We start from the raw sequence: 17367 nt of genomic DNA, 5'->3' as shown, positions 1-17367 counted from the left end.
GTTATAAATACACTGGGGAAAACAAGCGACACCTGGTGGGGGTGGAGACAATAATGAGGTGAAACAGGGTGTGACAGAAAATGTTGTTTTTTTTGTTGCAAAAAGCTATATATCCATTGTTGTGCTGAAATGCAATGTTTGTATCTTGTATATTTGACTGTGATATGTTGTTGTCTCACTTAGCTATCTCAGAATATGCGCCGAACAGATGGCAAGTGTCTTCACTGACATTTTCAACCTCTCCCTGACCCAGTCTGTAATACCTACATGTTTCAAGCAGACCACTATAGTCCCTGTGCCCAAGAATAACCTGTTTAAATGACTATCACCTCGTAGCACTCACATCTATAATAACTACCTATCCCTCAACGTAGTCAAGACAAAGGAGATGATTGTGGACTACAGGAAAAGGAGGACCGAGCACACCTTCATTCTCATTCACGGGGCTGTAGTGGAGCAGGTTGAGAGCTTCAAGTTCCTTGGTGTCCACATCACCAACAAACTAGAATGGTCCAAACACACCAAGACAGTTGTGAAGAGGGCACCACAAAACCTATTCCCCCTCAGGAGACTGAAAAGATTTGGCATGGGTCCTCAGATCCTCAAAAGGTTCTACAGCTGCACCATCGAGAGCATTCTGACTGGTTGCATCACTGCCTGGTATGGCAACTGCTCGGCCTCCGACCTCAAGGCACTACAGAGGGTAGTGCGTACGACCCAGTACATCACTGGATCTAAGCTACCTGCCATCCAGGACCTCTACACCAGGCGATGTCAGAGGAAGGCCCTAAAAATTGTCAAAGACCCCAGCCACCCCAGTCATAGACTGTTCTCTCTGCTACCGCATGGCAAGCAGTACCAGAGCGCCAAGTCTAGGACTAAAAGGCTTCTCAGCAGCTTTTACCCCCAAGCCATAAGACTCCTGAACAGGTAATCAAATGGCTACCTGGACTATTTGCATTGTGTCCTGCCAGGGCTTGTAAGTAAGCATTTCACTATAAGGTCTACACCTGTTGTATTCGGCGCACGTGACAAATAAACTTTGATTTGATTTGTAGCCATGAAATGCTTTGAAAGGCTGGTCATGGCTCATAAATCATTATCCCAGACACCCTGGATCCACTCCAATTCACATACTGTCCCAACAGATCCACAGATGACGCAATCTCTATTGCACTCCACACTGCCCTTTCCGACCTGGACAAAAGGAACACCTACGTGAGAATGCTGTTCATTGACTACAACTCACTTTTTTGACTCATCACATACACTGCTGTTACTGTTTACTATCTGGTACTTTATTCCTAGTTAAATGTACATATCTACCTCAATTACTTTGTACCTCAGCACATTTTTTTCGGTACTGGTACCCCATGTATATAGCCAAGTTATCGTTACTCATTGTGTATCTATTATTACTTTTATTATTTTTGTTCTCTGCATTGTTGGGAAGGTTCCGTAAGTAAGCATTTCACTGTAAGTCCACACCTGTTGTTTTCGAAACGTGTGACAAATAAAAATGTACTTGATTTGAGATAAATGCACGTCGCTCTGGATAAGAGCATCTGCTAAATGACTAAAATGTCAAATGTAAAGATCTCATATTACTGTATTGAGAAAAAATATTTAAATTGTTTTTAAATATTGATGTCACAAATGTATCATTTGTACAGTTCTCTATTAAAAATGTAGTTATTTGTTACATATGTCTGTGTAAAACCTAGCAGTACTAATTATTTATCTGAGATTGAGGCCGATTTATATAGCATTTTGAAGAAAAAAACATGATTATTTGTCTCTTTGAAATGAAATCATCAAGTGATAGATTTTAAACTGTCACTTGTGCTTCCTCTCCGGCCTCTAGGTCACCAGGCTGCTCGTTAGGGCGCACACCTGTCACCAGCGTTAGGCGCATAATGACACTCACCTGGACTCCATCACCTCCTTGATTACCTGCCCTTTATATGTCTGTAACGGCTTTCGTCGGTGGAAGGAGGAGAGGACCAAAGCGCAGCGTAGCGTGATTAGTTATCTTCTTAATTTAATGAAAAAAAAACTGAACACTACAAATGACAAAAAACAACAAATGTGAAAAACCGAAACAGTTCTGTCTGGTGCAGACACACAAAGACTGAAGACAACCACCCACAAAACAGGCTACCTAAATATGGTTCCCAATCAGAGACAACACAAAACACCTGCCTCTGATTGAGAACCATATCAGGCCAAACATAGAAATACAAACATAGACTGCCCGCCCCAACTCACGCCCTGACCATACTAAATAAAGACAAAACAAAGGAAATAAAGGTCAGAACGTGACAATGTCACTCCCTTTGGTTTCTTCCCCAGTCGTCATTGTTCCTGTTCTATGTCTGTGCGCTGTTCGTGTTTCTTGTTTTGTTCCTTTATTTATTACATGTATTCACTCTCTTAACTTGCTTCCTGACTTTCAGCGTACATCGTTACATAAACAAATACATGTCTGTCATTGAACAATCCCATGCCATGATTAGATAGTGAAAAACACACCAGTCTCTTTCATAATTTCTTTAAACAATTAAAGCTAATTTACCAACATTTCTGAAAATGAATATATAGCATTTTGGAATGAAACTCTTCATATACTTGGTTGACTACTGTACTATGTGAACACGAACACCCTAGAAAACATCTTGGCACAAGTCAGATTCTTTAGGACCATAGGAGAGACCCTGTTTATGTATAAGATGTAGATTAAGGCATTATTAAGAATGGTTTCCACTCCAAGGGTGTCTTATCTATCTCTATTCATTATGTTGTAGAGGAGAAGGGGCATAATAATCTTATTGGTGAATATTCAGAGAAACAGCATTCCAACTTGTCTCTCCCTTTTCCCTCTAGCACCAGCAGCTGTGTGGACGATTTGATGGATGAAGATGATAAAGACAGGGCAAAAAGGTATTCCACGTGTGTGTGTGTTCACGTATGTGTCTCTGAGCAAGAGACTTTTGAGTGAGGACGCAAGATGAGGCAGACAGAGACAAGTGGAAGTTCACAACTTGTACCTGTTAATAAAAGGTCCACTTTGACGTGGCCCTACTTTGGCATTACATCTGTGAAGGTGTCTGCTTTGCAGATGTCAAGACTCTTCACATTTTCATCTCTCAAAATCACTTTTCAGCACAAAGACAAATGTTTCTGTGCCTAGACAGCTAAGAAAAATGTCATAGGAATGTGTTGAGGAGAGGGCCCCCTCCATCTATCCAACAGGGTCAAGACATTTTTGCTTTCCAGTAATGATGCACAAAAGTCTGGCTGAAAGTAGACTTTCAAATCATTAGTCAGGGGGTGCAGATGTATTTGAATCTGGGGAGAATGGCAGCAAAAACTTCAAGTAAGAGAAAATGTCTGAACATTTGTGATTTTGTGTTTGCGATGCTATTAATATCATAGATTTTTCCATCACAAGTCCATATCAGATGAATCATCATAAACGTTTGCTTGTGCTATCAGAAGGGATTTCCATCCTGCAAGCTGTTTTATGGTGGCAGAGGAATGAGTGAATTGCGATGGTGGTTATTGATAAGCAGCTGTCACTCATTAGCAGGAGTGTGTGTTTCATAAATATGAAGCTGTAGTTAGAATCGTTGAGCTCGCAATTTCCACTTCAAATGCACTTCTTTATAAAGCATATAGATGGTGAAAGTTCCCGAAGAGTATATGGTCAGAAATGTAATCCTGTACATTTATCATCTGTTCTATTCAAGGGCATCTCGGAACAAATCAGAAAAGAAAAGAAGAGACCAATTCAATGTGCTCATCAAGGAGCTATGCACCATGCTGCAGGGCCAAGGCCATCCACGCAAGATGGACAAGTCTACCATACTGCAGAGAACTATCGACTTCCTGCAGAAACAGAAAGGTAGGAATGTGTAACGTAGTCGGCTGCGTCAGTCATCACATTGACGTTGGCCTCCTGCTGACCTGTCGTGTGTGTGTGTGTGTGCGTGTGGCACGTGCGTCCTGCCTTACATGCAGAACATCACTGCTTACAGAAAGGGTGGGAAGAGAAGGAACTATGAGAGTGGAGGACATTAGCTGTCTAGTACTTGTTGGACAGGACAGAGAGAAAAGAGAGGACTACTCCACTTTCCTACCAAGCTTGGACCAGACCGACATAACCTCAACTCAGTCTTCTGTCAGAATCAAGGTCACAGATGTCAGTGTTTCTGAGATAAACATTCCTGATCTGGGATATTTCTTAACCTCTTTTCCTCTTCTGTTATGTGTCTCCGGTATTCATCAGGATCCTTCCACTACTAACCTATTTGGCAGCTATGGTCCCTGGATGTGGATGTGTAGTGCTAACAGCTCTATCTAACCCCTCTTCCTGGCCTTTCTCTGCCTCCTCTGTTTCAGAAATCACAGCACAGACAGAGTCATGTGAGATCCGGCAGGACTGGAAGCCTTCGTTCCTCAGTAATGATGAGTTCACCCAGTTGATGCTGGAGGTAAAAATCAGCTCAGCTCCACGTTTATTTCCTCTGATATGAAATAAAGTCAAAGGATATCCTCCACTAGTACTGGTGATAGACTGTGTTGAACTGAAATAAGCTTTGTAAATGAAGGAATATTGTATTTTGACATCCTGATGAACCTCTGTAGGCCAGCACCAACAGTACCCATGATGCACCTCTGAAAGAAATATAACACACAATAATTATAGTAGCCGGCATAATAATAATTACTTTGTTTCCTTCCATAGGCTTTAGACGGTTTCCTCATAGCACTAACTACAGATGGAAACATTATACATGTGTCCGACAGTGTGTCTTCACTCATTGGCCATTTACCGGTAAGTGAGAGCCACGCTGATCTAGCTCGTAATTGCATGTTTGATTATTTTTAACTTAATATTCATGTATATACAGTACCAGTCAAAAGTTTGGACACACCTACTCATTCCAGGGTTTTTCTTAAATTTCACTATTTTCTACATTGTAGAATAATAGTGAAGACATCAAAACTATGAAATAACACATGGAATCATGTAGTATGGAATCATGTTTGCCTTGTTTGCAAACTCTTGGCATTCTCTCAACCAGCTTCATGAGGTAGTCACCTGGAATGCATTAATTAAAATGTTTACCTTGTTAATTTGTGGAATTTCTTTCCTTAATGCATTTGAGCCAATCAGTTGTATTGTGACAAGGTGGGGGTGCGTATACAGAAGATTTGGTAAAAGACCAAGTCCATATTATGGCAAGAACAGCTCAAATAAGCAAAGAGAAACAACAGTCCATCATTACTTTAAGACGTGAAGGTCAGTCAATCTGGAACATTTCATGAACTTTGAAAGTTTCTTCAAGTGCAGTTGCAAAAAACATCAAGTGCTATGATGAAACTGGCTCTCATGAGGACCGCTACAGGAAAGGAAGACCCAGAGTTACCTCTGCTGCAGAGGATATGTTCATTAGAGTTACCAGCTTCAGGTTGCAGCCCAAATAAATGCTTCACAGTTCAAGTAACAGACACATCTCAACAACTGTTCAGAGGAGACTGCGTGAATCAGGCCTTCATGGTTGAACTGCTTGGGCCAAGAAATAAGAGCAATGGACATTAGACTGGTGTAAATCTGTCCTTTGGTCTGATGAGTCCAAATTTGAGATTTTTTGTTCCAACCGCCGTGTCTTTGTGAGACGCAGAGTAGGTGAACAGATGATGTCCGCATGTGTTGTTCCCACCATGAAGCATGGAGGAGGAAGTGTGATGGTGTGGGGGTGCTTTGCTGGTGACACTGTCTGTGATTTATTTAGAATTCAAGGCACACTTAACCAGCATGGCTACCACAGCATTCTGCAGCGATACGCCATCCCATCTGGTTTGCGAATTAGTCTCAATATCATTTGTTTTTCAACTGGACAATAACCCAACACACTTCCAGGCTGTGTAAGGGCTATTTGACCAAGAAGGAGAGTGATGGAGTGCTGGCCTCCACAATCACTCGACCTCAACCCAATTGAGATGGTTTGGGATCAGTTGGACTGCAGAGTGAAGGAGAAGCAGCTAACAAGTGCTCAGCATATGTGGGAACTTTTTCAAGACTGTTGGAAAAGCATTCTAGGTGAAGCTGGTTGTGATAATGCCAAGAGTGTGCAAAGCTATCATCAAGGCAAAGGGTGGCTACTTTGAAGAATCTAAAATCTAAAATATACTTTGATTTGTTTAACACTTTTTTGGTTACTACATAATTCCATATGTGCTATTTCATAGTTTTGATGTCATCACTATTATTCTACAATGTAGAAAATAGTAAAAATAAAGAAAACCCCTGTAATGAGTAGGTGTGTCCAAACTTTTGACTGGTACTGTACTTATGCTCTCAATACACTCATTCAAATCAATGTATGCTTTATTACAATTAGGACACTGACACTACAGTATGATATATAATGCCATAACTTATAATATGACTATGATATATGACATGTTCATGGACAATCATGGACCATAGAAACTGACCTTTTATCCTTTTGTATCAGTCAGATATGGTGGACCAAAATATCTTGAACTTCCTCCATGAGCGTGAGCATGGGGAGGTCTATAAGCTGCTATCATCCCACATGCTGATGACTGACCCCATCTCTGCTGACATCCTGGACAGTGAGTATTTATTCCTCCTTTTCACTGTCTCAGTACCCCCCTTCTCAGACCATCAGTACTGGGTCCATCTCCAACCCTGGCACCACCAGAAATGCTCAGCTTAGAAGATGGCTGTGTATTTTACAATAGTGTTGTTTGATGAGAAGTTTGCAATGTTCTTGCCTGTCTCAGTGTCTTGGACTTGTGGTGATGAGAAGTCATCTGTGATGTCTAATCAGAGAGTCCATCACCATATTAATGAGCTTTTACATAAATAGTATGGGTGACATTTAATAAACATTTAAACCATAATTATGTTGTTGTTCATCCACAGGTCTTAACTAGGGTAGCTGAATAAACATTTGTTCTATTTTGTTATTGGCACTATGTTACAGAACAATTATTCAAGTTGGATATCACTTATTTCATGGATGATATCCCCATGTCATGAATTATACATCAAAGCATGCAGTGGCCGAGCAGTCACACACCAAAGCCTCCAACACAAGCAGCGATTTTATTCCAGCAGTGGGGAAAATTCTGTTTGACACAGTGTTAAATCTCTCCTGTAGGCATCCATCCAGTTCTATTGTATTTACATGACTATTGCCAACTTTAGGAGTTCACACTGTACTGTACTGTTCTTCTGCCGACCATTCAGCGCGCTGTGTTTTATGGACCACCTGCTGTAGACGTCTGACTGCCAATATTTTCACGTGATTCTACATGTAAAATCGGTGCGCACTTGGTATAGCAAATTACGGCCAGCACTCTGTTCAGATGTGCTAAGTACGCTCGGCTATAAAACGCTATTGGTGTATTGGAGCCCTTAAATATAGAGCAGGTTGCCGTTTATTGGATTGCTGGACAGTGTGGTCCTATGATGAGTCCTTTAGCTAAAAATAGTATCTGGTCTAGCAGCGTGGATAGGAGTTTTAATCACTGTTATGGTAGCGTCAGTAATCCACAACAGTGCTGCCTGTATCTAGGGCTCTAGAGACTGACCTCAATCCCACGCTACAATTGTGCTCTTCTGAGAAAGAGACCGGTATGGAATCGTCTAGGTCTATGTTTAGAACTACAGGAATAGAAAGCATAGACTGTATTCCTGTACGATACTGTGTCTGGAATAATCATCATCTCCTCCTAGCCTCATTCACAATAGGCAATTCCTGTTTTTGTCTTTCATCTCTTTTCTTTCATGTAAAACAACACTGCTTCAGGCCTCCCGAGTGGCGCAGTGGTCTAAGGCACTGCATCGCAGTGCTAGCTGTGCCACTAGAGATTCTGGGTTAGAGTCCAGGCTCTGTCGCAGCTGGCTACGACCAGGTAACCCATGGGGCGGTGCACAATTGGCTCAGCGTCATCTGGGTTAGGGGAGGGTTTGGCCAGCAGGGATGTCCTAGTCCCATCGCGCACTAGCGACTCCTGTGGCGGGTAGGGCGCAGTGCACGCTGACAGGTCGCCTGGTGTACGGTGTTTAAAAAATAAAAAATAAAAAATATTTTGGGGGGGGGGGGGGGGGTGGATCAGCTTCAATATTGTGGATAGATTGTCGCTTTCCATCAATGTAATTGTCTGCATCAGTTCCAATCCCCCATATATTTTTGGGGTAAATATACATACATACATACATACATACATACATACATACATACATACATACATACATACCATACATACCCATATATATATATATATATATATATTTATATATGTATTCATAAACATTTATACATACATACATACATACATACCCATATATATATATTTTTTTTTATATATGTATTCATAAACATTTATACATACATACATACATACATACCCATATATATATATATATATATATTTTTATATATGTATTCATAAACATTTATACATACATACATACATACATACATACCCATATATATATATATATTTTTTTTTTTATATATGTATTCATAAACATTTATACATACATACATACATACCCATATATATATATATATATTTTTTTTAATATATGTATTCATAAACATTTATACATACATACATACATACATACATACATACATACATACCCATATATATATATATATTTTTATATATGTATTCATAAACATTTATACATACATACATACATACATACATACATACCCATATATATATATATATATATTTTTTTATATATGTATTCATAAACATTTATACATACATACATACATACCCATATATATATATATATATTTTTTTTAATATATGTATTCATAAACATTTATACATACATACATACATACATACATACATACATACATACATACATACACACAGTTGAAGTCGAAAGTTTACATACAGCTTAGCCAAATACATTTAAACTCAGTTTTTCACAATTCCTGACATTTAATCCTAGTAAAAATTCCCCGTCTTAGGTCAGTTAGGATCACCACTTTATTTTAAGAATGTGAAATGTCAGAATAATAGTAGAGAGAATGATTTATTTCAGCTTTTATTTCTTTAATCACATTCCCAGTGGGTCACAAGTTTACATACACTCAATTAGTATTTGGTAGCATTGCCTTTAAATTGTTTAACTTCGGTCAAATGTTTCAGGTAGCCTTCCACAAGCTTCCCACAATAAGTTGGGTGAATTTTGGCCCATTCCTCCTGACAGAGCTGGTGTAACTGAGTCAGGTTTGTAGGCCTCCTTGCTCGCACACACTTTTTCAGTTCTGCCCACAAATTTTCTATGGGATTGAGGTCAGGGCTTTGTGATGGCCACTCCAATATACCTTGACTTTGTTGTCCTTAAGCCATTTTGCCACAACTTTGGAAGTATGCTTGGGGTCATTGTCCATTTGAAAGACCCATTTGCAACCAAACTTTAACTTCCTGACTGATGTCCTGAGATGGTGCTTCAATATATCCACATCATTTTCCTCCCTCATGTTGCCATCTGTTTTGTGAAGTGCACCAGTCCCTCCTGCAGCAAAGCACCCCCACAACATGATGCTGCCACCCCCGTGCTTCACGGTTGGGATGGAATTCTTTGGCTTGCAAGCCTCCCCCTTTTTCCTCCAAACATAACGATGGTCATTATGGCCAAACTGTTCTATTTTTGTTTCGTCAGACCAAAGGACATTTCTCCAAGAAGTACGATCTTTGTCCCCATGTGCAGTTGCAAACCGTAGTCTGGCTTTTTTATGACGGTTTTGGAGCAGTGGCTTCTTCCTTGCTGAGCAGCCTTTCAGGTTATGTCTCGTTTTACTCTGGATATAGATAATTTTGTACTTGTTTCCTCCAGCATCTTCACAAGGTCCTTTGCTGTTGTTCTGGGATTGATTTGCACTTTTCACACCAAAGTACGTTCATCTCTAGGAGACAGAACGCGTCTCCTTTCTGAGCGGTATGACAGCTGCGTTGTCCCATGGTGTTTATACTTGCGTACAATTGTTTGTACAGATGAAGGTGGTACCTTCAGGCGTTTGGAAATTGCTCCCAAGAACCAGACTTGTGGAGGTCTACAATTTCTTTCTGAGGTCTTGGCTGATTTCATTTGATTTTCCCATGATGTCAAGCAAAGAGGCACTGAGTTTGAAGGTAGGCCTTGAAATACATCCACAGGTACACCTCCAATTGACTCAAATTATGTCAATTAGCCTATCAGAAGATTTCTAAAGCCATGACATAATTTTCTGGAATTTTCCAAGCTGTTTAAAGGCACAGTCAACTTAGTGTATGCAACCTTCTGACCCACTGGAATTGTGATACAGTGATTTATAAGTGAAACAATCTGTCTGTAAACAATTGTTGGAAAAATGACTTGTGTCATGCACAAAGTAGATGTTCTAACCGACTTGCCAGAACTATAGTTTGTTAACAAGAAATTTGTGGAGTGGTTGAAAAGTGAGTTTTAATGAAATTAAAACCTAATTAATTAAACCTAAGTTTATGTAATCTTCCGACTTCAACTGTACATTTATACATACATACTTTTTTTGGAATATACCTTTATTATTCCCTGCAAACCCTTCCACCCCTCCCCCAATTGGAGTAAACTAATAAACAATAACACATAGGCTTCTACCTTCAGTTTATACACATTTTACAGACACAATATATTTTACAATAGTTACATTTAGTTAGTTTTTAGTCATTCCTCTAATTCTGATGTCCATCCAGTTTGATTTCTATTTGTAACTGTGCTATTTCACAAAATTTCTGAACCTATATACATTTTACAGACCCCGTATGTTTTACATTGGTTATCTTGTTGTTATTAGTCCCACCCTTCAGCTCCATTCAACCCCTCCCATCTATCTCTTAACACCATCCGTTTTGGATTTCTATTTGCCATATATTTTTCAACTGTGTTGTGATGCTTCACAAAAGTACTGAACCTTTCTATTCTCATAGCTTCTACATATTGTAAATTTAAGATACATTTTTTTGCTAAAATAATAATTATATTATTGATTGATTATGACTTTTCAAATCACCCAGTGTTGCTATCTGTGTTAGTTCTAGGTAAATGTTGCATTTCTTCAGCCATTCCTGAACCTGTGACCAAAAATGAGCTACACATGGACAATACCAAAATAAATGATCTAATGACTCTGCCTCCTCACAGCAGAATCTGCAGAGCTGGGAAGATTGTATCCCCCATATATATAACATTCTATTGGTTGCAAGAATTTTGTATAATAATTCAAATTGAAATATTAGAAGTTTTGAATCCGGCGTTGTTTTGCGTGTCAATTCATTAACCATGTGTCAAAATCTCTTCCCAACTATTTTGCAATTTATATGGCACAGCAGTAAATTTTTTGGTCCTTAAATGAAATTGGTATATGTTTTTATTCATCACAATTTTCTTTAACCATTTATGGTCTTTAATGCAGGGCCAACAGACATGTTCCTTACTTTTTCCCTCTTCTACTTGCCTGTTTAATTTTTGTGGTAACGCTGCAATTAGTTGGTTGTAATTTTGGGTAGAGCAGACATTTCCATATGACTGTGTTAGCTGCATGTGTGACATAACTCAACCAGTCCTATTTTTTTTTTATTTTTAATTTTATCGAAAAATATGTTTTTTTTATCAATTAGTACATTTCAGTTAAACCACAATATTTGTTGTATTATTTGTTCTGTCTTTTCAGGTGGATTAAACTGAATTTGCGTCCAACTAAGGCTTGTTTAAAAAATAACGATATTTTGGAGATGATTTCGTTTTCAAATAACCGAAAGTGAACAAATGTAATCTGAATAAAGGGAAAAAGGCCATTCTTGAACATGGGGTTAGACATTCTTACTAATTTACTAGAGAACCATTTCGGATTTAAGTATAACTTTGTGTGACTGATGCCTTTAGTGAGAGGTCTAATGCTTTAATATTTAAACATTTCTGCCCTCCGAATTCATATTCGTTATATAAATAGGCCCTTTTCATTTTGTCTGGCTTGCCATTCCAAATAAATGTGAATATTTTTTGTTCATATAATTTAAAAAGCTGGTCACTAGGTGTAGGTAAAACCATAAGCAAATAGGTAAACTGTGATATGACTAAAGAGTTAATCAGGGTGATTTTTTTCACAAATGGACAGGTATTTTCCTTTCCATGGTTGCAAGATCTTATCTATTTTAACTAACTTCCTATTAAAATTTATTGGAGTGAGATCATGTCTTCTTTCGGCATTTGTGTACCGGGTATGTCCACATCCCCGTCAGACCATTTTATTGGTGAACTACACGGTAACGTAAACTGTGATTTTTTTTTTTTGTGATACAATATGTAGTAATATAGTACACTTATCATAATTTGGTTTTAATCCAGAGAGGTTAGCAAAAGTATCTAGATCCTCTATGAGGGTGTGGAGGGATTCTAATTGTGGTTTTAAAAGAAAACATGAATCATCAGCGTACAATGACACCTTTGTTTTTAAGCCACGGATTTCTAATCCCTTGATATTATTGTTGGATCTAATTTTAACAGCTAACATTTCGATGGCCATAATAAATAGATATGCCGATAGTGAACAACCTTGTTTTACTACTCTTGACAGTTTAAAAAAGTTTTAAATGTATATAATAATGTAGCCATTATTTACTATTGTACATCTAGGGTTACTATACAAAACTTTAACCCATTTTATAAGAGATTCTCCAAAATTTAAATATTCCAGGCATTTATATATAAACTCCAGTCGTACTTTATCAAAAGCCTTTTCAAAATCAGCTATGAAAACAGGCCTGGTGTCCCCGATATTTCATAGTATTCTATTGTTTCCAGTACTTGCCTTATATTATCTCCAATGTATCGTCCATGTAAAAAAACTTGTCTGATTAGGATTAGTAATATCTGACAATACCTTTTTAATTCTATGCGCCAAGCATTTAGCTAGAATTTTTGCATCACAACACTGAAGTGTAAGAGGCCTCCAATTTTTTTAATGGACTGGATCTTTATATATACCACTTGGATCCTGTTTCAGTAATAATGAAATCAGACCTTCTTGTTGCGTGTCCGATAATTTACAGTTTTTATAGGAGTTGTTAAAGCATGCTATTAATGGTCCTATGAGTATATCAAAAAAAGTTTGGTATACTTCCACTGGTATGCCATCCAGCCCTGGAGTTTTCCCAACCTTAAAAGCTTTAATTGCATCAAGAAGTTCCTCCTCTGTAATTTGGCCTTCACATGAGTCTTTCTGTGCAGATGTTAATTTTACATTATTAATAGGAAAGAAAATCTATACAATTAGCTCCGGTTAGTGGAGATGGAGGAGACTGAAATGAAAACATATTCTTAAAGTACTTTACTTCCTCTTTCAAAATATAATTTGGTGAATCATGCGTGACTCCATCATTTGTAACAAGTTTATTTTATTTTATTGGGTAGCATTTCTATGTTGGAGATTGAAAAAGAATTTGGTGTATTTTTCCCCATATTCCATCCAGTTCACTTTATTTTTATAATATATTACACTGGATCTTTCTTGAATAAGTTCCTCCATTTCTTTTTGTTTTTCCTCTAACTTATTCTGTGCCTCGATGGTACAGTTTTTATTGCTATCTAACTGTACTGTTAGTCCTTGTTTTATAGATGAGTACTGAATTGCATGGCCTCTAAATGCACATTTAAAAGTGTCCCATACAATAAGGGGATCTATTGTACCTATGTTATGTCGGAAAATGTCAATTATAAATTCTTCTGTCCCAGTTATAAACAAGTTATCATCCAGTAGGCTTTGATAAAATTTCCAACATCCTCGCCCACGTGGAAATTCTGTAAGAGTAATATATATGCCAATTATGTGATGATTCGACTGCATTCTGTCCCCTATCAACACTTTTTAAACTTTTGGTGCTAGAGAGAATGGCATAAGAAAGTAGTCAAGACGACTAGCTTGAATAAGCCCCCGACATGTATATCTCACTAGGTCAGGGTATTTAAGTCTCCATATATCCACTAATTCCAATATATCCATGACATTCATGATTTCCTTACGTGTCTGAGGGTGATAGTTTATAGTGTGATTTCCTTTAAGGTCCATAGAGGTATTTAAAACCGTATTAAAATCCCCCACCATAATAATAGACTCTAGTGTTGCTTGTAGAGTTACATTTACATTTACATTTAAGTCATTTAGCAGACGCTCTTATCCAGAGCGACTTACAAATTGGTGCATTCACCTTATGATATCCAGTGGAACAACCACTTTACAATAGTGCATCTAACTCTTTTAAGGGGGAGGGGGGGGTTAGAAGGATTTTAGAAGTTGATCCATTCTTATATATATTTTCAAAGAAGCTTGGATCATCATTATTTGGACCGTATAGGTTAATAAGCCATATCTGTTTATTGTCCAATAACATATTTAAAATCATCTACCTTGATGATCTGTTTGGACAATTTGCACATTTGGATCAAAATTACTGTTAATTAATATCATCACCCCTTTTGAATTTCTTTGCCCATGGGAGAAATATATTTCGCCCCCCAGTCCTTTTTCCACAAAACTTCATCTAAAATTGTTGAATGAGTTTCCTGTCAACAATAGATATTATCAAAAAGAAAGGACCAAGGCACTCTTCATATAATTAATTAGGTTAGCGCCTACATTTCGCGACCTCTTCCTTCTCTTTTAGCCAGGTAAATACTGATCGTCTTTTCTAATTATCTGCTTAGCCATTACAATTATAACTGGCTATACTTATTTCAACACTTACCATAACAAGAGACAAGTTTCAATTCTATTTATCAAAATATATGTTTGTAAACATACCATTAAAAAGTAACATGATGATTGTCTATATACAGTGGGGCAAAAAAGTATTTAGTCAGCCACCAATTGTGCAATTTCTCCCACTTAAAAAGATGAGAGAGGCCTGTAAATCACATTGTAGGATTTTAAATGAATTTATTTGCAAATTATGGTAGAAAATAAGTATTTGGTCAATAACAAAAGTTTATCTCAATACTTTGTTATATACCCTTTGTTGGCAATGACAGAGGTCAAACGATTTCTGTAAGTCTTCACAAGGTTTTCACACACTGTTGCTGGTATTTTGGCCCATTCCTCCATGCAGATCTCCTCTAGAGCAGTGATGTTTTGGGGCTGTTGCTGGGAAACACGGACTTTCAACTCCCTCCAAAGATTTTCTATGGGGTTGAGATCTGGAAACTGGCTAGGCCACTCCAGGACTGCTGGAGTGCTTCTTACGAAGCCACTCCTTCGTTGCCCGGGCGGTGTGTTTGGGATCATTGTCATGCTGAAAGACCCAGCCACGTTTCATCTTCAATGCCCTTGCTGATGGTAGGCTTTGTTACTTTGGTCCCAGCTCTCTGCAGGTCATTCACTAGGTCCCCCGTGTGGTTCTTGGATTTTTGCTCACCATTCTTGTGATCATTTTGACCCCACGGGGTGAGATCTTGCGTGGAGCCCCAGATCGAGGGAGATTATCAGTGGTCTTGTATGTCTTCCATTTCCTAATAATTGCTCCCACAGTTGATTTCTTCAAACCATGCTGCTTACCTATTGCAGATTCAGTCTTCCCAGCCTGGTGCAGGTCTACAATTTTGTTTCTGGTGTCCTTTGACAGCTCTTTGGTCTTGGCCATAGTGGAGTTTGGAGTGTGACTGTTTGAGGTTGTGGACAGGTGTCTTTTATACTGATAACAAGTTCAAACAGGTGCCATTAATACAGGTAACGAGTGGAGGACAGAGGAGCCTCTTAAAGAAGAAGTTACAGGTCTGTGAGAGCCAGAAATCTTGCTTGTTTGTAGGTGACCAAATACTTATTTTCCACCATAATTTGCAAATAAAATCATTAAAAATCCTACAATGTGATTTTCTGGATTTTTTTTTCTCATTTTGTCTGTCATAGTTGAAGTGTACCTATGATGAAAATTACAGGCCTCTCTCATCTTTTTAAGTGGGAGAACTTGCACAATTGGTGGCTGACTAAATACTTTTTTGCCCCACTGTATATATATAATTATAATATATATATATATATAAAAACAAAAAACAACACTGCTTCTCATGTTTAACACACGGAATGCTTAGGAAGTCTGCAATTTTCTTTTGATTAATGTGCTGCTATCATTCTGTTGACAATTGCTATGGTAATGTGTGTTGCTCTGAGTTGAGTGATCATCACTAATACATATATTATGTCGGGTACTTCTAGCTACTCTTGGATAAGTGGACTCCGATACTTGAGTTGGAGCTTACAGTACCACAGAGGAAGCATTTTACTTCTCTTTGAATCCACGTATATATGTAACAATGGAGGGATGATATCAGTCTTGGTTTGATAAGGAATGTTTTTTTCTGCACTTTAACTCCCAAATGTGTGTCATTCTACACAGATCTCTCTTTCTCTCCCTGTTAGAATGGCACAGGGCCACTGGTATACTCAGCCTCCTGACAATGCCACAATGCTTTATTTTCAGTCTAATGAATAGCAACACATTGGGTTTGGAGGCTTAATAAAAATTGTATACAGTGAGTCTCCTCAGTGTGTACAGTACATCTGAGCTAGTGCTTTGACAAGTCAGTGGAGGCATTCTCTTGACCCAAGGTAACCCATTTAAAGAGGAGCCATGCACTTGCTAGAAAATGACATGACTGTGACCATGTGTCTGGATGAAGAATATTTGGAACATCATCAGTGCTCAGTTTGTAAGAGTGGGTTGATGGCACAGTGACATACATACTCCCCCTCGTCCTCTCCCCCGCTGGTCTCGTTCCCCTGCCAAGTAAAACCTCAGCTGTAGGAACAACACTGCTGAGCTGTCCTATGACAACTGAGACAAACTATGTTGGGTTGAATGCCATTCACCGGGAGCTGTGTGATATCCAGCCATGAGAGAAAGGCCAAAATGTCTGAGCTGTCAGCAGTTGTGAGGAGCAGAAGTTGTAATGGCAAAAATAATTATTGTCATCATTCTTTTCCCTGAGATTCACCAGCTCTGTCAGAGATTCATCCATTGCACTGTCATGACGTTGCCCTCTTTGGGTACAGCAAGCAACCTCAGGTCGTAAATTCCTGGAGGAGATTATCTCCTCATGGCCACAGTATAGAGAGAGAGGGAGTTTTCATAGAGAGAACAAAGGAATTTCTTCCACCTCACAGAACTTGAGGTCCGAACAACATTTATGTTCTGGAGAATGTATAAAAGATCGGTGAAGAATCCAGCTACGAACTGGTCCATTTGGTACAATTTTGTGAAACTCATGGGAGACAATACGGCCACATT

General features: G+C 38.5%; 1 protein-coding gene across 4 annotated transcripts in view; it reads left to right on the top strand.

The window, feature by feature from the left end:
* LOC120057186 (neuronal PAS domain-containing protein 2-like) overlaps positions 1-17367 on the top strand; it is an 81415-nt gene that overhangs the window by 43489 nt on the left and 20559 nt on the right. For all 4 annotated transcript variants that reach the window (XM_039005668.1, XM_039005669.1, XM_039005665.1 and 1 more), the window contains exons 3-7: positions 2884-2940; positions 3750-3904; positions 4402-4493; positions 4748-4837; positions 6525-6645. In XM_039005668.1, the coding sequence (XP_038861596.1) occupies positions 2884-2940; positions 3750-3904; positions 4402-4493; positions 4748-4837; positions 6525-6645 (515 nt within the window). The remainder of the gene's footprint in view (positions 1-2883; positions 2941-3749; positions 3905-4401; positions 4494-4747; positions 4838-6524; positions 6646-17367) is intronic.

The sequence above is a fragment of the Salvelinus namaycush genome, chromosome 12, assembly GCF_016432855.1.
Source record: "Salvelinus namaycush isolate Seneca chromosome 12, SaNama_1.0, whole genome shotgun sequence".
In the NCBI taxonomy this organism is placed as follows: Eukaryota; Metazoa; Chordata; class Actinopteri; order Salmoniformes; family Salmonidae; genus Salvelinus; species Salvelinus namaycush.
Note: the sequence above shows the minus strand (reverse complement) of the source record. Positions and strands in the feature narration are given on the sequence as shown.